The sequence below is a fragment of the Scatophagus argus genome, chromosome 12 (genome assembly GCF_020382885.2).
Source record: "Scatophagus argus isolate fScaArg1 chromosome 12, fScaArg1.pri, whole genome shotgun sequence".
NCBI lineage: Eukaryota > Metazoa > Chordata > Actinopteri > Scatophagidae > Scatophagus > Scatophagus argus.
Genome location: NC_058504.1, coordinates 10013100 through 10034405, shown reverse-complemented (window position 1 = coordinate 10034405; position 21306 = coordinate 10013100). Strand labels below are relative to the sequence as shown.

The following is a 21306-nucleotide window of genomic DNA, read 5'->3' as shown; positions in this document are numbered from 1 at the left end:
GCACAAAACAAGTCGTACCCCCCCCCCCCCCCCCCCCCCCCCCCCCCCAAAAAAAAAAAACAAAAAACAAATGCTAATTACTGACATATGTCCCGTCCCAAGGATTTGGAGGAAGTTGGTAGGTCGACTGTGTCTGCCCCGGCCTGATCTTGCCTCTCCGCGCTGTTGTTTGCAGATGTTCATTAGCATTTGGATACAGCTCTGTCAGCCGGCTCCGCCTCCTGTGCTTTGATTGGGCACACTGTTACTGGAGCTGTCAGCTCGGCTCTGGGAAGGTTTTCTCTCCTCTCTCAGTCCAGTCTTCACCTACAGACTGACTGCAGACAGCGGCAGGCTTTCTGCCTTTGTTCGCTAGCTTGGAAAGCACCAAGACAAGACAGAGCATCCATGCAGTAGCAGCACTTTTTTTTTGGAAAATGATCATCTGTGCGAATAAAATGGAGTACCCCCTAAGAACCAAGTGCCAGCGAGTCCAGAAACAGGTAGGTCAACGCTGATAAAAGACGAAGATGTTCAAAATCGATAGCCTAAGTTAGTTTTAACACAATTAAAGCTAACGGCTAAACGGGTAGCCCGAGTAACGTCCATTCATTTGCTCAAGGAAATTCATTTATACGTTTTTAAAAACTCGTCTCTTTAAAAGCTCTTGCTTTGGATTTGTTAGCTTTACGTGACATGTTTTGGCAGTTAACGGATAACATGGAAGATAAATGTTGCTGTTAACAGCATTTTCAGTCTCTAAACTTTTTTTTTTAACATAATGTCATCCAGTAACGCTACCGCGGCTGTAAGTTAGCTAGCAAGCGAAAATAGCTGTACCAAACTTCTGATGTGACGCTAGCTAACTCAGCTAACGGTTAGCGCTCGTCGAGCAAACATCATAGTTAAATGTCAACTGAATAAAAACTCCTTTTAAATATTGAATTCAGAGTTATGAAGTGCTAACGTTCCTCGCCACCATTTAGCATTTTGTACTGGTCATCCCCACTTGTGAAAACGTCACGCCACATTTCATATCTTTTACAAAGCTGCCCTCAACGTTAGTAAATTTACATTAGGTAGGAACAGCTTCAACAAAAATAGAAATTTGCTGTCATTTCTGTGTTTGCGCCGTGACATTGCACGCAGAGGAGAGAAGAATCTGCCTTTGTCGCTTCGCCAGGGATGATTTTAGTACTGTATTGTTTCATTTATGCATATGTATATTGTCATATTTAACTTTCACTCAGATTTGGTCAAATGCGGTACGAGGATTTAAATGCAGGTTTAAATGGTTGAGCGCGTTGCAGTATGAGGAGTTGTAGGTGTCGATGACATCATCTGAAGATTTGAGAGAAAAGTGTCTGCTAGGTGACTGTGAAGTAATGTAGTTTCATTTATGGACCATTAATAATGCACAAGGACGTCTCGAAAGCACACAGCACTGTAAATGTTTTGAATACACAAGGATAGATGAGGATTGTCTTGTTTGCAGTTCCTCTAAACGCTGGCGACTTTTATTGTGCTGTTTTTGCTGGCTGTACTGGACTGCCAATCAAAGTTGTTTTTCTCCTCTGTCGCTGTTTTTCCGTTTTGCAACAGAAGGGGGGCGCTGTCTCAAGTGCAGTCCAAAAAGACATGTTTGCTGCAGATTACAGTCCAGAAATGGAGCAAAACAGGGAGGAATGTGAGCAGCAAGAGATTCAAAAGCCTCGGCTCTGGTTTCCACTCTGTGCTACTTTTCACCACCACTGTTTGCTCTTAATATTCATTGTCATTCAGCTGGCATTTTTCTCTACATTCCATTCAGCTACATGATAAATCTGCAACTGTGGGCAAACAGTTCGTTATAAGACCAATGCTGTTGCAAAGGAACATGATCCTGTCAGTTTTCAACTGCCTCAACCCCTTGCATCCCGAAGCTGTCTGTTAAAATAAACAAATATTTGGCAGGCATTCATCTGACTTTGATATGATAATCTACACACCCCTTTCTAGTGCATGAGACAATGAATTATCAGTGAATGTCTTTTGCAACTGCCCCCCCCCTTGCTCTACCTGCCTGCCGTGTTTTCTAACAGGTCCAATCACTCATCTGCTGTGTGTTGTTTGTCTTGGTTGTGCTGTATGTGCTTTCCTACCCAGGAGCTCCTTTCCCTCCCCTCTTCTACCCTCTCCAAATGTCTTTGGGCTGCAGCTGGTTTGTTTTGCGCTACTCCCTCTGTTCAGATTGCACATCCAAAATTGTCCCCGGCTGCCTGTGTTTCCGGTGATTTGGGGGGGGGGGTTGTCGAGGCGTTAATGCCCCCGGGATGTTGGCCCATAATAAAAACGGACCTCCTTCAGGCTCATTTGGAATGCAGATTGAATGTCCTCCTCCTGTATCTGCAGTAGCACCCCTCCTGTAGCCCACCACACACACACACACACACACACACACATACACACACACAGACACTACATGCACACATACACGTCTCATCTCAAGCTGACACATTTATCCTTGGAAGACTGCTGGCATCATTTTTCCACTTCTTTGTGTGTCATCTTAGTCCTGCCCTCTCCTCTTCGTATCCCTGCCTGTACAGTGCTGCTGTTTTGTTTGTCAGCCTGCTATCAAAGCCTGTCTTTGTCTACATTTACCTTTCCGCCCCTCAGTGACGTCACCCCTGTTATTCACTTCATCCCTGCCTCTTGCTTGTCTGTAATCAATAAACAAATGACTGCTCCTATGTGTGTGTGTTATTTATCTATTTTTTTTGAATGTCAAATGATCTACACCTGTGAATTTTTGCCTACAACAGACCCTCTTTGAGTTGTTTTTCCCCTATCTTTTGCTGCCCGGCCACGAGTTTGAATTGATCTTGTGATCTGAATACAGTAATATGTACAGGGCTGTCTCTCTTTTCTCAGGTTTGTTTTTCACTTAGAAGAATTGTCTTTATTTTGAAATCAGTTGCTGATTTGCGCAGGGTAAACAGGATTAATAGGTTTGTTTGCGCAAAGCCTTTATGTGCTTGCGCTCTGTCAGACTGTTTGCATCCATGTGAAACCAGAATGTGCTTCATAATACCATACATAGTCGCCTAAGTGATGACTTGTTCCTTTTTGTTTTATATATCCACCCACACACGCTTGTTACCAGATTTTTTTTTCTTTTTTATGTGGGATTTTTTTCATGTGGGTGAACAATAAGGATGGTATCGCCTTATCAAAAGTACTGCTGTGTGCAGCTTTTGTGGCTTGTTTTCAGCCATTAAAGATGAAGCACTGTGAATGGGTGCCTGGACACAGCTTTGGCGAAAGATATCTGCCCAAATCTCCTTCTGCTGGCATATAGTAATCACAAGTGTTGATTAGTTGCGATGAAACGCTGTTTCTTTTAATACTGTGGCTTGGATCACTTATTTGGGTCAGCTGTGAAATGCAGATTCCTTGACTTGTTCAGTCTGGCAACCAGGAAAAAATATAAAGATGTGCCATTTAATATGGTCTTTAGTTTTCTATTAGAATATTAAAAATATTGGAATTAATATTTACCTGAGGCTTTGTCAGAAACCGTATATTGTCTTGAATTGTAGTTTTAATTTTGCTTTCACGTTACTGTATCGTCAGACTCTGTTAAAACTGTGGGATGTGTCATTTCCTGCTGTGCGGGTGCTCACATCAACTGTAGTTCCTGTTTCACTTTGGCTTTGTCTGTTGTATTTGTCCAGACATGTTTAGGAGATTTCGCAAAACACCAATTTCCTTTTTCATTGTGTGATGTCAGTGACGGCAAATCACCTCAGTCTGTGTGAGGGTAAGTGTTGTCACTTCTACGGTTTTTGTCACAGATATAGCTTTGGCAGTAGCTTAAATGACCACTCAGTTAAATGACAATTAGATGATAAGGTTTTGATGTGCGTGTCTTTTCATTTCTGCTGGTTATATGAGTATATTTGGTAAGAGTGCGGTGAGTTTATTATCTTGCTGTACAGGAGTCACAGACTGTCCTGTGTGGGCGCAGGGCTCACTGTACGATGGACAAAACTATCATTTCAGCTTTAACTGATCGAAAACAACGGGAACCTTTTGCCGAATTAAACCTCATACAAAATTGTTTATTACCCTCACACTCTCAACAGCGAGTAGCACAACCTGTGTGTTGTATCCTGTGCCTTTTTCAGCATGGATCACCTGGTTGTTTTTATGACAGAATCTTAGTAGTCTGGTCTTTCATACGCAGATGCCATTTTTTTACATGTGCATACATTGTTCATATTTAGTAAGGTTGGTACAGCTTTAACATCTGGATTAATATTATGTGCTGTACAGTGACTCTAAAGATTTTGCCTGACAGCAGGTTTTCAGCAGCTTCACATGGATGGGGTGGCAGACCGAAAAAAAAACTGCTCTGTGTGGTCGCCCTGTATGACAAGCCCTTGACAAGTTACAGAGCATGTTCCCTGTATGATGTAGGTCCATTTCTTTCACTGGCCAAACCATTAAGTCCTTGGCGCAGCGGTAACCTTGATTCTGCAGTTCAGCATACTAATCAGTAGTTCTTGTCTTTGCAAAGAGAGAGAGAGAGAGACTCGTTTGAATGTGCTCTTATAGGTCTGTGACTGGCAGGCACCGGTGTGTTCTATGTACCCTCCAGCCCCTTTCCCATGCACACTGGCAGAGTAGGTCTGTGTCCGAGTGTCATTTAGTGTCAGTTCTCCTCTTTCATTTGCTGCTTTTTTATCTTCCCCCTTCTTTTTGGATGTTTTTTCACGCTTGTTCTGTATAAACTGTGTGATTAGGAAAACATAAACATGAGTTTGAGAGCGATTTGTTTTAAAAATCTGAGCCGGGGACCCTATGTAGGTCAAGAGGTGGAGCGCCTTGCAGGGTCTGGAGGAATCCCTCACCCACTGCAGAGAGAAGTGAAATACCACATGGAGCTACCAGCCAGATAAACATGGTGCCGAATGCCAAAGAACTGTGCCGGGATAAAATTAAGTAACAAGGCCGCTAGTCAACATTCGCTCCAGCTATCTGTGACATAAGTTGAGGTGCCTGTGATTTGACAGGACAGTAATAATCCTAGACAGCAGTTTGCGTTGTTAAAAGGAGAAGTCTTTGCCAAAATTCGAACGATTCAAACTGCAGTGAGCCATTTGGCTTTGATCAGCGCTGTGCGCTCAGGTTTCACATACAGGGGAAGTGAGTCCTCGCCCCGAGGCCAAGCCCCTCAGCATCTTTTCCTAGAGGCCATTGTATGTTGGCGAGAGAGGTAATAAATGGTTGTGCCTGTGAGGGAAGACCAGCTTCACGTGTCTGTTTCTCTTGGCATCGGTCTCCTCAGGCCCGTCACTCAACCTGTGTTTGTGTGTTTGGTCTCATCTACTTCTTTCCTGCTGCGGAGCTTCCCTTGTCAAGGCCTCCTAAGCCCAACTTTCGCATTAGTTCCTTCGTCTGTGGTTCCTCCCACTGTGTAAATCCCCTTTTCAAAGGACAACTTTGGGTGTTTTTCTTTTCTGGTTTCAGCTGTTTATTGTTCTGGTTTACTGCATCCACTTTCAATTCAAACAGAAATGGATACCTGTTAATCCACAGAGCTTCATCTATATTTAATAACAGTGTAGCAGAAATTGTATGAAGCATCACACCGTGCTGCAGCCAACTTGAATTGTCTGTGCTCCCAGCTGAGCACGGTTGTTTGCTTGTTTCATTTACTGATAGAATCGTGTCAGGAATGCACTTGCCAGTGGTGCCAGTATCACAGCATCATGGCTGCTATTCTTCCAAGATTGGCTCTCTAGAGTTGATTTAAGGTGTGGAATAAGACTCCAGTTCACAGTCTGAGCCATCACACGGTGTGGACACTGAAGTCCAACCTTACCTTGAGCCAACCTTCTTTGACTACAAAATTAGTTGTAATGATTCCCCCAAGGGCCAGTATGATGGCCAGGCTGGTTTTAATGCAAACATTTATCACTGCCACCGTGGACACGATGGTTGCTAGTGCTGCAACTAACATTTTTTGTTATTTTTTGTTGGTTAATCTGATTACTTTCTGCATTAGCTGTATCAATTCTGTGCCTATAAAATGTCAGGAAAAAAACCCACCCTTCAAGCTGCTTGTTATGCCTAACCAACAGTCCAAAATCCAAAGAATTTACAGGAATATAATACAGAAAAAAGGAGTAAATCCTTACATTCGAGCAGCTTGAACTTATTGCTCGAACAATGGGTTGATGGGACTTTTCAGCTCAGTCTCTAGTGGTTTCTCCCTCAGCATCATAGGGATGAATCCAGTGAAAACATTCTCGCCTTGCACTGTGACAAATGGCTCCTTTTTTGTCCCTCCTCTCTGCCCTGCTGGGTTCTGTAGGTGATGGTGAATGGTGAGAAGGAGCGAGTGTCGCTGCTGTTCATGAAGGCTCTGATCAGCACAGGGAGTGTGGATGCCGTGTCCCAGCAGATGGCCTCTCACCCTCAGTACTTGGAGAGCTTCCTGCGTACACAGCACTACATCCTGCACATGGACGGACCCCTGCCGCTGCCGTACCGCCATTACATTGCCATTATGGTCAGTGAACAGCCTATTCTTGTTTGTGTATACCCAGGATCTTATGGGTTGTCATCCCAGTGCACTTGTAGCTAAACAAACAGATAGTTTGAGAACCTGGTGAAGAATGAGAACCTCTAATGTCTGCGTTGGTCATTTCCTCTCAAGTCTATCTGCTTAACTTTCCCTACCTGTGACTTACAGGCTGCAGCACAACATCACTGTAACTACCTGGTGTACCTGCACTCGGCTCAGTTTCTGAGGGTGGGTGGGGACCCTCTGTGGTTGCAGGGTTTGGAGGCAGCCCCCCCTCGCCTTCGTCTCCTTGACCACATCAACAAAGTACTGGCCCACCAACCCTGGCTCACCGCCTGCTCGCACATCCAGGTAGAGCAAAGCAAAACACAGACAAGCCATACATAACAAAGTGAACGTAAATGCAGTATTAATGGATTAACTGTTATCACTTACAGAAACCTAATCATTTATAACTTTACGGCATTTAGGATGCGGATAAGTTAATGTAAAGAAAGCCTTGAAGTTACACATAGTTCATTGACCCGTCTGACCCTGAGCTCTTGTCTCTGTCACCTGAAGACGTTGCTGAAGTCGGGCGAGCAGTACTGGTCACTGGCTGAGCTGGTGCAGGCGGTGGTCATCTTGGCCCACTGCCACTCCCTTTGCAGCTTTGTGTTTGGATGCAACACAGACTCAGACTTGGTCCCTCTGTCCAAATCTCCTAACGGTACCCCGCCAACCTTCTGCCCCTTTGATGCTGCCAACGGCAACACCAATGTGCCTCAGTCGCTCGTCCCTCCCTCCGAGCACATAACACGACGACGGGTAACAAACCATTTGTTTTGTTTTGTTCTGTTTTTATCAAAGTTGAAGTCAGTTAAAGTGCATTTTCTTTGGTTTTATTAAATGCTGTATTTCTACGACATGCTGTGGAAATTGATATGACTGCTTGGGGTTCATGTAATACTTGAAACCTCTAACTATTTTTTCCTCACTTTAGTTGAAATAAATTGGTGAGGCATATGCAAATAAATAAATTAAGCTTTTTCAAACTACCAAAGTTATACTGCAGAGTAGTGTAACTTCATCTCATTTTTTCTTAATTTGTGTAATTATTTTTACAATTAATTATTATTATGCCTTCAAAATGCACATTTTGTCCAACCAACAGTCCAGAAAACCAAAGATATGCAATCTCACATTTTATGGGCTGTAGCCAAAGAATGTTTGAGTGCTTTTGCATACCTAACTTCAAAAGCAGTTAATCAATGAAAAAGAAAATAGTTGTTGTTATTGAATTTTCTGTCCACTGTCTTATCCATTAATTGACTTATATTCACCAATATTTCAGCACAGTTGTACAGTATTTTACAGGTGTTCAAACATTAAATGCTAACTGATGTAGCTTTGCTTTGATCTCAGAGAGTAGAGATGAAATCAGAGTTGCATTCATTTTCTATTGATGAATGTACGGTAGGATCGTTTCTTGTCACAGTAGCAGCAGGTTGTGTCTTTTCCTTGTGAAATACTTCATCAGTACTCTGGCACTTCTGTCAACAGTCTCTGGACTCCAGCGGTGACATAGTGTGTCTAAAGGAGAGGATTCAGAAGTCCCAGGAGGAGCGTGAGAAGAGAGACGAGTGCCTACTGCAGACACAAACACTCCAGCAAACAGGTAAACGACTTGGCAGATGATTCACACTAGCTGTGGAGATGATCCCATTCACTTCTGATGGTTACGCCAAGCAGTATATTTAGGTCACATGGGTGTGAAATTTGAGCAATTATCACTCGTCAGCCACACTTACTGACGCACTCTCTCTGTCTCCTCTACATCTCCTTTCCTTTCCTTGTGTCTTTTTTTAGATATGGAAGAGGAGGAGGAGATGATTTGCTTCGCAGACCTGACGCGGTTCATCACAGACCCTGACTTTTGCTATCAGGAGTTTGCTCATAGGGAGGAGGACCACTTTCAAGTATTTAGAGTTCAGGTGAGGACGCTACCTTTGTGAATGTCGGCAGGTGGTGCTGTCAGTACATTTGTCTGTGTGTTATGGCAAGAGGAGAGAACTCGTTTCTGATTGGCCATGTAAGAGGACACCTCAAACATCCAGTAGCCGAACACGGTTTAGGAACAATGCTGTGCATGTGTATGTGTTGTCTGTAATTAGACTGTGACCCACCCAGTGTTTTACAGTACCGTGAGTGTTATGATTTAAATTTACTAGCATTCATCACATGTCTAGCACTCTTTTGACGCTTTTCAGATTTGGTATTTGAATGGCCCATTTCCGACGTATGTCGCAGTCAGAAGCAGGCTGCGGTAGTTGACGCAACGTCCAAATTAAGATGTAAATTTGGTGTCTGCAGCCGCAGGCAGAGCAGGTTAATCACTGCAGCTTTTTGATGAGTTCCTCAGGAGAAAATTACAAACAATGGCGAGAGCTGAGGTTCCCTTCTACTGTCGTTGTTTTGTGCACATGGCTGCTTGATTTAAGTTAGGTTTAGCAGCAAATCTTTGTTGTTACGTCCTGATGCGCTTAGAACACAGTTTGAGTTTGATGGTTAACTTGCTTTTTACTGTCGGCCAGATGTGTGCATATTGGCTTATGCTGCATCTACAATGTCTTAAAAATGGGGTAAAACAAACATGCCATGCTGTGTTATATTCTGGTGGTCAGTAATTTAGGGTTGTTAAATTGGTGTACTGAACTTTAGCGGTTTCCTACTGGGAGTTAGAAACCCAACAAGAGGTCTCGAGATAAACCTAAATGGTCAAAATGATTTGAGGAAAGGAAAAGGTCAGCTTCACTGTGACATCAGAATGTTTTCTGTTCGTTATTCATCATTGTCACGTGACTTTAAGGTGAACTGCATATGAAAATGTCGCCATGCTGACTTTGAGCATATGTCATGTTTGCTCTGCAGGACTACTCATGGGAGGACCACGGCTTCTCCTTAGTTAACCGGTTGTATTCGGACATCGGGCACCTCTTGGACGACCGGTTCAGGAGCGTGACCACCCTCCCCTCGTTGCACAGCCCCGACCTGAAGAGGGCCATCTGGAATTACATCCACTGTGTGTTAGGAATACGGTGAGCGTCTGTCCTTTCTTTACTCACACAGAAAGCCCAAGCTGTCTTTGCATTCAGGAGATTGACATATGTTTCCTTGTGGCTCCAGGTATGATGATTATGATTACGGAGAGGTGAACCAGTTGCTGGAGCGGGATTTGAAGCTGTACATCAAGGCTGTGGCCTGTTTTCCAGATGCCACAAAAACTCCAATGTGTCCTCTGAGTTGGGCTCCACTTAAAACTTCAGAACGAGTAAGAAGACCCCCGACTGTTAACTTTTAACCCCCAGCCCTCTTTTTGTACTCCGTGTGAATCACTTTTCATTTCTTCCCCTCAGATACACGTGAATTTACTGATCATGGAGGCCCGCCTGCAGGCCGAGCTGCTATACGCTCTGAGAGCCATCACTCAGTACATGATTGCCTAAGTGCTCAGAGAGGCGCAAAGCAAAAACTATCCAGCGGTACAGAGAGACCCAGAGACACGAGGATAAAGACGTTTCAACAGCGGACGGTGCGGTGGGAAAAGAGTGGCACTTTGAAGGACACAGAGCTCTGTTGTTTTGTAGCTGTGCCTCACGAATGTGCATTTCTTTTTTTTTCTTTTCAGGTTTAATGTATTTATACTATAGTGTGCCGCCACCACCACCCCCCACGTCCTCGCCCCTTCTGCAGATTCTCTCGTTTTGAAGTCCTCTTATCGAACATGTTGGCTATCAGAGGTTATGTGCAATTATAACTAGACTAGTTTTAGTTTTTAACTGTTGTTTTTATGTTCCAGCTCAGTCTGTGGGAAACTGCTTGGTTGTAGCAGTGTGTTACAGTGATCAATACTCTCCTTTGTGGTTTGATCAGTCTCTTTTTGTATTAACTCTGCTTTCTCCATGAAAAAGGACTTTTTGTTCAAGTTGAATAAGTGTTTTTGGGAGAACAGGGCCTTTTTTTTGGTTTTTTTTTTTTTTTTAAGACTTTATATTTTTATAATTCAGTATAGCTCATTAGTACATATTGAGGTGCGCAGCGTGTGGGTCTGAAGCCTCTCTTCACTGTAGGATGCATAACGAAGAATTTTAGACTTTCAGACTCTAATTTAGTTCTGAACCCCAGATTTCTGACTGAAGTGACTTATATTAATTATTCTAAGGATCTTGAAGGTTATTGATGTTTGCTAAACACTCAATTGACTCCTGATGATCAATTTCAAAGTCAGTGAGCTGTTTGCTACGGTGAACGTTAAGCTGAGCCATTTGCTAAATGATTGTTTTGTTTGTTGTACTGACGTGCTTTAGAAATGATCAAGTCAGAGACTGAATTTCAGACCAAAGGTCATTACAACTCATTAAAACGCAGTGAAGCGATGCATTGGTTAGACAAAAAATACCCAGAAGTAGCTCTGCACTGGTCACAAGTTTTAAGTTGGGTTCAGATTTTTGCTCAAAGCTTTGTGTTAAAGCTTTTTTTGTAAGCTGAATCAAAGCTGATTATCAAGTCAAAAATCCTCGGTACAATTTGCAGAGCAGAGCAACGTGCAAAGTAGTTGTTACAACTCTTGTATCTCTTCTGTCTTTTTTATTTTTACAGTTTTTGTAAACTCTTCAGTACTTTTCTGTGTTGTCTCGAGGTGTTAGGACCTGCTTGTTGTGCAGTAGCCTGGTTAGACATAGCGGTGTGACCGACTGTTATAGATGTAGACTTAAGTAACTGTGGGATGAAGAAAAGAAACAGTGCATATCGACAAAAGCACTGATAACACAGGTGCCTTTAGGCTAAAACTGGAGAGCTGCTGAAGTGGAGGGTTGTGACTACTGGAGGCTGAATTTGGGCTTTGGTTGCAGCCGGGAAGCACCCCCAGCTGTCAGCTGTGACTTTTTCCTGCATGAATGGGAACTGTTATTTCTTGGTGTTGATCAGCACCATTTCTGATAAATATTTCGGCCGTGAATGCCTCTTTTCTCTTTTCTTTATTTATTTTTTTTTTTTCATTTTCCCATCAGACACCTTCTGTTCCACCTTCTTCAACTCGGCAAGAGCCTTTGACACAGATGGATGTTAAAAATGTTCAACTTGAGCAGGTTAAAATATGGTCTGTTATTTAAAAAAACAAAATCTAAAAAAAAGAAAACAAATGAATAGACAAAAAAATGTTTTTGAAAATGTGAAGAAATGTTTTCTATAAAGATGCTATATTAAAATAACTGCCGTCTGCTGTTTTCTATTTTACTTTCTTCTGCAAGATACTCTTAAAAAAAAACCAAGAACCATCCAGATGTTTTTACAGGTTTCTGTCCATTAACTAAATGTATATTAAAGTATGACAAAATATTTTTATCAAGCAAACCCTCAGTTTTTAGACTAGACATTTACAGTTATTTGACTATATGAAAATCCACTCAGCTAATGAATCCATGACACTTTTGATGACTTGACAATCAACAATAAGTTCACATTTTTTCCACATCGTTTGTCCTCACTGGCTGTGAAGAGAACCTTTCCTAAAGTCATTTCAGCAGTCTGACATGGTGTTATCAACCAACAGGGTTTCTTCCAAAGTTACAGTCTATGATGAGAAACTTCCTCTTTTTGTTTTCTTGCACTGCTTTTTTTTTTTTTTTTTCTTTTCTAGCTGCAGTGGACTGACAATGCTGCTCTGAAACATACAGAATAAGTCAAAAACCTTATTGTAGCTTTAATAGAATCCCCCCCGCGCAACCCTACATGGATAAAGTGATATAGAAAATGGATGGATAGATGGATGGATATTGCACAGTTCATTTATATCTTTACATTTACATAGCAAGTTAACAGCGCCCCCGACTGGCAGACCTGTAGAACTGACAGTCTGAAGTATTAAAAGCAAATCTGCACCAACGAGTCAAACAAAGGGGGTTAAACAGTTTATTTGGATTTATTTCTGCTGTTCAGAACTGTTTGTCATCTCCGGCTTACTTTACAACATGCAAATAAAGAAAAATACTGAAGGGGCGGGAGGAAAGAAAGAAAAACTAATCAAAATATCAAACATAATTGGCTTATGCACAATTTATCATAACCTGTCCACCCCAAAACCTCCCCTATGGGAAAATCAAAAAGTTAAAAAAATAAACCACCCTTGCCCTGTGATAAAATGCCGTATCAAATGGGGCAATTTCAAATTAAGAAAACATACATACGGGGACTAACTGCTAGTTTAAGAAAAGAAAAAGATACGTAGTTGTAATTACATAGAGGGAGAGACACAAGGGGAGTAATAACACCACATCAGCCCCACCTTTTGCGGGAGGCAACAGTAAACTAGAGGCATCAAAGCCTGGTGCAGCAGATTCTCACAAACCACCACTCATTTTACAAGATGCAGTCTGTCCTTTCGACTGTTTCGTTTCGTGGATATTAGTTCAGAAAGACGGGGGAGGTTTGTTGCATGTGCAGTGTTCTAAAATAATTACATGATATGATTTAAAATAAGAAAATCTGGAAAATTTCCATATATATTTAAGTGGCCAGTTGGGGGTGTTATCCTATTATATAAAAACATTTTTTAAAAAAAAAGGAGGGGGGGGGGCTGGCAAGTAATAAAACCAAATCAAGATCCTCGTCAAAAGGCCCTGATATGCACCCACTGTATCATGGCGTACTCCAGGACACGTCACAAATGACATCTAGCACCATTCAAAAACAATGAGAGAGGTCAAAAAAAAACAAGAAGAAGAAGAAGAAGAGTGCTTTATACAAATCAGAAGCTAACATCGTCACGTAGCTACAGTGAAATGATGAATAATTAAGAGTTTAAACTGCAGGGATGTTATCTCTGATTACAAAAAAGCTGACTGTTATAAACAAAAAAAAATTAAATATAAACACAAAACACAAAATTTTAAGGGGATAACAAAATAAAGTCGATTTTGCTACAGAGTATCATGCTATAGTGTTTTAAATATTGGCAGTCCAAAAAAACAAAAAAACAAAAAACAAAACAAAACCCTTGGGGATAGACTAGTACTGATACATGATGGAGAGCTACAATACATTTCTCTTTAAAAAAAAAAGTAAGTCAAATCTGAGATCAACTTGAGAGAAAAGCAAAACAAAGTCGCGGTGTGTCGGTTTCCAGTCTGTGGTAACAGAGAGAATGTGTAGAAGAAGAATATTTTCGCTACAGTTGTCTTCCTGCAGTTTATCTTCCAAACGACCCTGAGAGGTAACAGTTGTGTTCGTCTCGTTCTGAGATGACAATTCGGCAGGCGAGCTGAAAAGTGGGACGATGAAGTTGTTTTTTTTTTGTTTATTTTCTTTTCGTCGTGCCGCATTTCGGTTCAGATTATTTCGTTGTTTTGTTTTGTTTTGTTGGGGTTTTCTTTTCTTTTTAAAAGACGGATTCACAATTAATGCAGATAACAATGAGGCAGATCATTGGGAATTTTAGTTAAAAACGCTCAAGTATTGACGCACTTTGTATTTCAAGGTCATATTTCATGTTACAGGCGTCTCTTGCAAAGCATATGTACACCTAGATACTGTGTCAGGTACTGTGTCAGGCCCAAGCGCTCGCTAAATGCCATGCAAATGCAATTATTAGTGTTCCTTTGGTTATGTAAAAAAAATCTACATGCATCTCATCCTTTACAAAAATAAAGTATAGAAAATTACCGTTAGAAATGATCTGAAAATGCTTCTTCCAATGTAAAAAAAAAACAAATCACTTGTCATTAGTAATATATTCATATGTATTAATATCTCATGTATTTCCTCCTACTAAATTGTATATTAAAACTATAATCAAATATATTCTTTCTTTTTTTTTGTACTTCTCACACAGTGAATTAATTTCTTGAATCGAATAACTGAAGTACTGGATAATTAAAATGTGCGAGAATATTCTGACACCGCACATCCACCCTCAAAACCCCACCCACCCACCCACCCAACAAAACATCAGGAAAATGTTAAATAGCAAAACCCTTCAAGAAGCCATTTTTCAAATTTCCTTCGAGATTTCGTCTAGTTTTCCTGATAAATCTGCATAGCGTGTCATCACGTACATGTGCAACATGTACGTTAATGTTTTGTTTTGTTTTTATTTATTTTTTTTAAAACTCTCTTTTACCGAAATGTCATAACCTAAAGTGGATGTGTTCTCCTAGTTTGGGGTCCCTAAGATGCAGGAAACCTAAGTGCTTTGAAAATGCACAGACTCGATTAAAAGAACAATCAGGTAGAACATTTGACAGTGGAGGCATACTGCTGATAAAACACAATACTTCGCCAACCAATCACTCGTTGGCAAATAAATTTAACCTTGAATGCCCTGTGTATAATTTCACAAATCACATTTCTTCATTTTGTTAGTGTAACTGCACATCAGGGATTAAAAATAAAAAAGAAAAAAACACCCTCTAACGTGACATCTACCTTTACACCAAAAATGCCTAACAGCAAATACATACTGTTGAATCACGAAATTTCATTATATTTTATCTTTTTTTTTTCTTCTCTGATGTGAGAAATCTGAATCGTACATGTGCTTGCTGTCCCAGCTACACGACCGGGCGAGGCGCGTAGCCAACGTTAATCAAACATTTCATACCTCCAGTCATCCAGTCTCTTATCTTACACCAGTACGCAGCACCGTCACGGTCCTCAGCGTCTTCACCGAGTCCTGTGATGCCTTTTATTTCCACGGTGCAGCAGAGCGGATGCACCTCGTTCAGAGGATCAAACAGCATTTGGTCTGGGCAAGGTGTCTATGGAAAACTGGCCATTTCTCCAAAAAGCACACAGCCCACTGAGTCTTTGATACCAAAGCCACGGAGTACCCTATTCACCCTAAAGCCATCCTGGTGCAACATAACTGAAATATAAACTCCTAGCAGAGGAGAGATCACTCTAAAAACATTATTCACACATCTTAAAAAAAAAAATCATCAGTTCGGATTTTTTTTTTTTTAAAAAAAAAAGGCTAGCAGCCAAATCTTTACAAGTGTTATTTCTTTTCTTTTTTGTTTTTTTTTAAAGTGAGAAAAATTGTGCATAGTAGCCTGAATCTCCTCCCTGTCCTCTGCATGTCTTGGCACATGACACGGGTGAGATGTGAGTCCGTCTTCAAAATCCAAGGGAAGCATCGTATTTGAAAATAGCATCTCCAGGCAGCAGGGAGGGGGAGCGCACCGGTCGTTTTTGTCATTTTGTGAAGTTGTCTTGATTGGAGATGGGTTCCTGCGAGAGACAAGACGATAACAAAGAAAATTTGTGTTGTTGTTTACTGCCTCGTGTATCCAGTTTATCAGAGTGATCAACCAAATATCATCAGCTGACCGAAGCATCACACTGGGATGAGTTCATCAACCGCCGTGAGCTGATTCCGCGTGCAGGACGAGCAAACTGTTCACTGATCAATCAAGTAGGTGATCAGCAGAAAATAAATCAGCAACATTTTTGATCAACACTTCAACTAATGATTATTTGCAGAATGATTTGTTCGACCAATCGGTTGTTGTCTGGTGTAAAAGCAATCAACCTTCAATTGTCTTATTTAGTCTGAAAACAAATTAACTCAGTTTGCGATGAAATAAACAACAGAGGCAAATCCTCACGTCTGACAAGCTGGAATTTAAATGTTTTTTTCTCTTCTGTGTTTCCCTTTGATGAATGACTTCAGCAATTAATCGATTATCAGAACTGTCAGTCACCTAATCCATTAACAGACTTTCAGCCTTAAATCGCACAGACATTTGTGTTGCTTATCAAGCCAACATGCTAAACATTTTCTGACTGTGAGGAGCTTCTGCTTTTCTCCGTTTTATTTTCCACCCTAAACACCTGAAGACATCATCTTGTTGCTTGTGTACTTTTCATCATTTTGCAACGTTTTACCGATTGAACAATTCGTCAGTTAGTTTAAACGCAGAAGAATCAGTAATGAAACTGAATAGTTTGAGCGCCTTTGCGTGACGACAAAGCCTTCAGTGTGATCTGCGTACCTGGCAGGCTGAAGAGTTAGCTGGGCACCCAGCTGTGCGTGGAGCCCTGCGTGGTGGCTGGGCCTGCGTAGCCTTGGCTTCCGGGCAGTATGGGGTCAAAGTTGAAGTCAATGCCATCTCCGTCCATGAGGTCACTGTTGATGATGTAGTCCACGTCACAATCCAGGTTTTCGGTGAACATGTCTATGTCCAAGTCTGTGGGCAGCCGGTCCTGAGTGGTTGGGAAGCAGGACGGAGCTCCAAACTGACTCATTCCCTGCAGACTCATGCTGGGACTGGCTGAGGCGATGGGCCCTCCGTGATGAGAGCCCACACCTGGCACCGTGGCATGCTGGGCTTTGAGAGCAGCGAGCTGCGATGGGTCCTGAGACATACCTGAGAGGATCATACCCAACTCCATCTGAGAGTGATGCTGGTGCTGGTGTTGTTGTTGTTGTTGTTGTTGTGGCTGTTGTTGCTGCTGGTGCGGCTGCTGGTGCTGCGGCTGCTGCTGCTGCTGGTGAAGGCGGTGCTGCTGCGGCTGCATCTGAGCCTGCAGCGCCATGGGGGCCACCGTGTTTGGCTCCAGTCCTTTGCCCAAGAGCAGCTGATTGGGTTTGGACCTCACACCCACCACGGGCGTGCCCAGGCTCATCATGCCCACACCTCCGGGACTGGGCATGAGGGGATCCACTTGGGTCATCAGGACATCACTCGGAGGAGGGGAGTCAGAAGTGAGCAGCACCTCCAGGCTGGAAGGCACGTGGGTGCTGTAATGGCCACTCCCACGAGAGCCGGAAGTGGGCATGGGGTTGAAGAGGGAGTTGCTGAAGGCTGGCGGCTCTTTGCTGCTGGGTCCACACTGAGACATGGAGGGCTGGGTCCCGGTGTGGGTGGGGGCCTGAGGGAGGCTGGATGGCTGCAGCTGATTGAAGGAGGAGAAGCTGGAGCCACGAGGCAGCAGGGTGGAAGCAGAGGGTAGTGGGGTGGGAGGTGCTGGCGGGGCTGTACTGGGACTGGCCCCTCCCTGCTGCCCAGTCATCAAGGTGAGGCCATCGATCAGATCCAGCTCCTCCATGAGGGTCTCGGTGAGGGTAGGGGTCAGGCTGCTGGCAGTGTATCTCCCCAGCAGCGAGTCTTCTGGGAGGTTGTCGTCGTCTTCCTGCCCAGGAGCGATGGGGGACAGACGTCCACTCAGAGTGCTGGCGTTGGAGCTTGTACGTGGGCGGAAGGTGGTCCACATGTCGTTGTCATCCAGGCTGCCACGGGATGAGGGGCTACTGTTGTTAACCCCCCATTTGGGAAACTGCTGGGATGAATTAGGGCTATCTGCCCCTGCTGCACCTGTGCTGCCTTCACCCTGCAGTGCCCCTCCAGCTCCCGCCAGGCCGGCTGCTCCCGCCTGCTTCTTGGTCTGCTTGGCCCTCATGCGGCTCTTAAGCAGTTTGCTGCTGTTGTCCATGGAGGCGGCACGGCGGCGAGGGGCTTTCCCTGTCTTCCCTCCCTCCGGGTTGAGCATCCACCATGAGCTCTTGCCTGTTGATTCATTGTGTACCCTCAAGAACTTGTTGTGGAGTGATAAGTTGTGGCGAATTGAATTCTGAAAACAGAGAGAAAGTATTACTTCTAACCCTGTATGGATGTTATACGTGTGCTTGATGTTGCAAAAGCTGGTTGCCATTTATTAATTTAGGGTACTTGTACAGTAAACAAAATTTATTAAGGTGCATCAGGTGTCTGGGATGCTGTTGGGAAGTACTAGGGTCCCATTTCTAATTAAACACATGGAGACAAATCAGTGCATAGACTTGTAGAGTCGCCAATACCCAACCCAGCATTGTAGTCGTAGTAGTAGTAACAGAGGCATTTCCCATTCTGATGTCCATACTGCAAGAACCCCAATACTGAGTATTATATCAAAGTTTAAAAACTCAGGTATCATGAGAACTTTATTAAACACTGCCAAAGTTTAAATTATACCACTAAAACTTAAACTGTGTGTGTGGGGGGGGGGGGATGGATACACCTTCCTTTACACATTATTATACTTTTGACAGACTTTCCTGTAATCTGCACTTTTTTCCTGCGATGCCATGAACAATTTCACATCCTAAATTTAGTACATATTCATTTTATTGTTAGTTTTGTGATTCCAAAGAAGAGGCCAATGGTAATAGACTCAATATATCAGCACTAGCTGTAAAGCTATAAACCTATGACTTATGACACTTAAAGCATTAGAGTCCACCTTATAAAACGATGCTGTAAAACTGTACACCACCCATTCGCTCACCTTCCAGCCAGCTGAGCTGTTGCTGTCTCCTTTGTCTCTGAAGTAAGGCACTGTTTTCACCATCCACTCATAGATCTGTGCCAGGGTCAGCCTCTTCTCAGGTGAGTTCTCGATGGCCTGGCTAATCAGATCAGCGTAGCTCTGGTTCCCCCACGCGTTGCGCCGGGATGATCCTTTGCGGGGCGTCACGCCGGCTCCACCCACACCAGCTACGACCCCACCATCGGCCGCCGCCGCCGCAGCAGCCTTCTCGGGCTCGGACGTGATTTGCTGCGGCTCGGGTTTGTCCTCGTCTGCGGGCGGGGTCCCGGCGGCGGACTCGGAGCCATCAGCGGCCTCCGGTTTGACAGCCGAGATGTCGGGTCTCGGCAGGGGCCACGTGCAGGAGCGGGGTCTGCTCTGCGGCTCGAAATCTGGGTCAATCGGGGGCACCGACGACTCCTCCATGGCGGTCCTCTGAACGTTCACTTAAACGAAAAGGTGGGACCACTTAAACATCTAACTTTAAAATCTGAACTTAACTTTGAAGTGGTGATGTGTTAGAAAAAAAAACCCCACTTCCTGACACAAGAACAATATGCTTCACCCACTGCCAGGGTGTAAACAGGGGGGCGTACAAAAGAGACGTAATAATCTGGACCCACCAATGGCCTCGGTTAATCCTCAGATTGGAGATTAGGGAACCCAAATAATCTCCTTAATAGTAACTATCATAAACCTTCAGATTTATATAGAATGAAGGGCTGGGATGAGAGTCCCTTTGTTTGAACGAAATAAAAACAAAGGTGGCAGAGTGGCAATGGGCACCAAAACATCTGGGTCTACAGAGGGTTTGGCCTCACCTAAAAAAATGAATGACAAAATCTTGAAAAGGTACAAAATAATGCCATTCCTGTTAATAAACACTCATTGTAAATATTTGTAAAAGGCTAAATTGAGTAAAGGTATATTTCAAACGGTTTATCAGAAAGTATCCAGACAATATTCAAGAATAAATCAAACAGGGGTTAGCTCGTACCGTATTTGTGAAATTAAAAACGACTCCTCGTGGTAAACCAGGGATGTATATACAAATATATATTTTTACTGCAAAACTATGAGGACTATGAACGGGGATTAGCTGGCTACTGTTACATAGGAGATTCTCAGGAGAGCTCCCGTCTCTCTCCACTTGTAAACAACGAGATGTCTTGGCGCTCCACAAGCCACAAAACCTCGACCCAGAGTTTGTTTTTTGTTTTTTTTAAAGAATCTCCAAATGACCCCCAGTCACAAACCGGCCCGGTTAAATCAAAGCAACATGTAAAACCATACACCAGCTGACTGTCCCAGCAACAGTTTTGTTCGCAAAGTGCCAAAAAAAGTGTAAAAACAGTACTCAGTCGTCTCTTTGGCCTGTGCGTTGGAAGAACCGCAATGACTTAACAACCAAAGAAATGTCGAGGGAGTGAAGAGGAACGGTTAAACAGTGTTTAAGTTACGAAAAGCGGGAAGATGGGAGAAATGTCCGTGAGAAAAGTCCGTGCTTCAGGTCTGCGTGATCCGCCACATTGCGGCCGGGCGCATGTCACCATCTGCCATGTTCCTCCACAACTCCTGCCGCGGCGCACGATGCTCGAAGAAGCGGTTGTAAAAGCCTCTCGACCGAGGCCCGGAACTCAGCCGATCTTCGACCGGCGGTTTCGTAATCGAATTACAAAGCGAAATCCAGGTTGTTGTGTGAAGTTGGGTCGCCTCGGCGGTCTGTCGGCTTCGACTCGCCGCACTTTGAAAACAGCACGATAGCCGACGTAACGTTAGCTGGTTAAGCTCCTGCTACTATAGAGTTTACAATCCATGAAAAAGTCCGTGAAATGCCACCAATGACTTCCTCCAAGTAGCCATTTTTATCCAGCGATGACTTTTATATGACTTCCAGACGTTGTGGCTGTCCAAATATCCACTCCTTCAGTGTCTTTTTTACTTGTTTTGTTTTGTTTTGACTCGAGGCGAAGACTCCCTTCTGACGTCTGTTTACCACTGTCAGGCAACGCGTTCTGCGCCTGCGCGAAGAAGATTTCTGGGAAACCGAGTCATTAGTGTGACGACACAGGCGTAAACAGCAGTCGAAGGAGGCAACGTGTATCTGTGAAAAGGTTAAGAAAGTGTGCCAACTTCCAGTCTGGGGTCATGGGCCAGTTGGCCACTTTGTCCTGTTAGGTAATCCAGCTGTACCAGACAGGTACTTTTTAAAATGTGGGCAATGAAGCTGGGCAATGGAAAGAAATGAAGAAAAAAAGGTAATTTATGGATACATATTTCTGATGAATCTGATTAAACGCCACAAATACCCTATCGTCAAAGAGGGCCCCAAAGGAAGAAATGCCCTTCAAAGACACTTCAAGATCAATCAAGATCTTAATTCAGTACTTGTACTGACAAGACTGAACTGTATTGATTGATAGTGCAGC

The 21306-nt window shown here is 43.3% G+C and overlaps 2 protein-coding genes across 2 annotated transcripts; one reads left to right on the top strand and one right to left on the bottom strand.

Annotated features, from left to right (window-relative positions):
* Positions 1–281: 281 nt before the first annotated feature.
* Positions 282–11821, top strand: sesn4 (sestrin 4). Its single transcript, XM_046405630.1, has 9 exons — positions 282–482; positions 6341–6538; positions 6722–6904; positions 7115–7360; positions 8096–8210; positions 8402–8526; positions 9464–9630; positions 9719–9863; positions 9949–11821. Exons 1-9 carry the CDS (start codon positions 417–419, stop codon positions 10036–10038), a joined length of 1335 nt encoding a protein of 444 aa, XP_046261586.1. The 5' UTR covers positions 282–416; the 3' UTR covers positions 10039–11821.
* Positions 11822–14662: 2841 nt separating this feature from the next.
* On the bottom strand, positions 14663–20893 carry foxo4 (forkhead box O4). The gene is made up of 3 exons (XM_046405629.1): positions 18857–20893; positions 16585–18163; positions 14663–15820 (listed from the first exon to the last, which is right to left on the bottom strand). The coding sequence occupies exons 1-2, from the start codon at positions 19301–19303 to the stop codon at positions 16601–16603; spliced, it is 2010 nt and encodes a 669-aa protein (XP_046261585.1). The 5' UTR covers positions 19304–20893; the 3' UTR covers positions 14663–15820; positions 16585–16600.
* Positions 20894–21306: the final 413 nt, after the last annotated feature.

Excerpts from the sequence above, each read along its gene's own strand:
- sesn4 (XM_046405630.1), top strand. The coding sequence starts at position 417 with ATGATCATCTGTGCGAATAAAATGGAGTACCCCCTAAGAACCAAGTGC. Across the intron at positions 6,539-6,721 it reads GCCATTACATTGCCATTATG|GCTGCAGCACAACATCACTG; the intron begins GTCAGTGAACAG and ends TGTGACTTACAG. Across the intron at positions 6,905-7,114 it reads CCGCCTGCTCGCACATCCAG|ACGTTGCTGAAGTCGGGCGA; the intron begins GTAGAGCAAAGC and ends TGTCACCTGAAG.
- foxo4 (XM_046405629.1), bottom strand. The coding sequence starts at position 19,303 with ATGGAGGAGTCGTCGGTGCCCCCGATTGACCCAGATTTCGAGCCGCAG. Across the intron at positions 18,164-18,856 it reads ACAGCTCAGCTGGCTGGAAG|AATTCAATTCGCCACAACTT; the intron begins GTGAGCGAATGG and ends CTCTGTTTTCAG.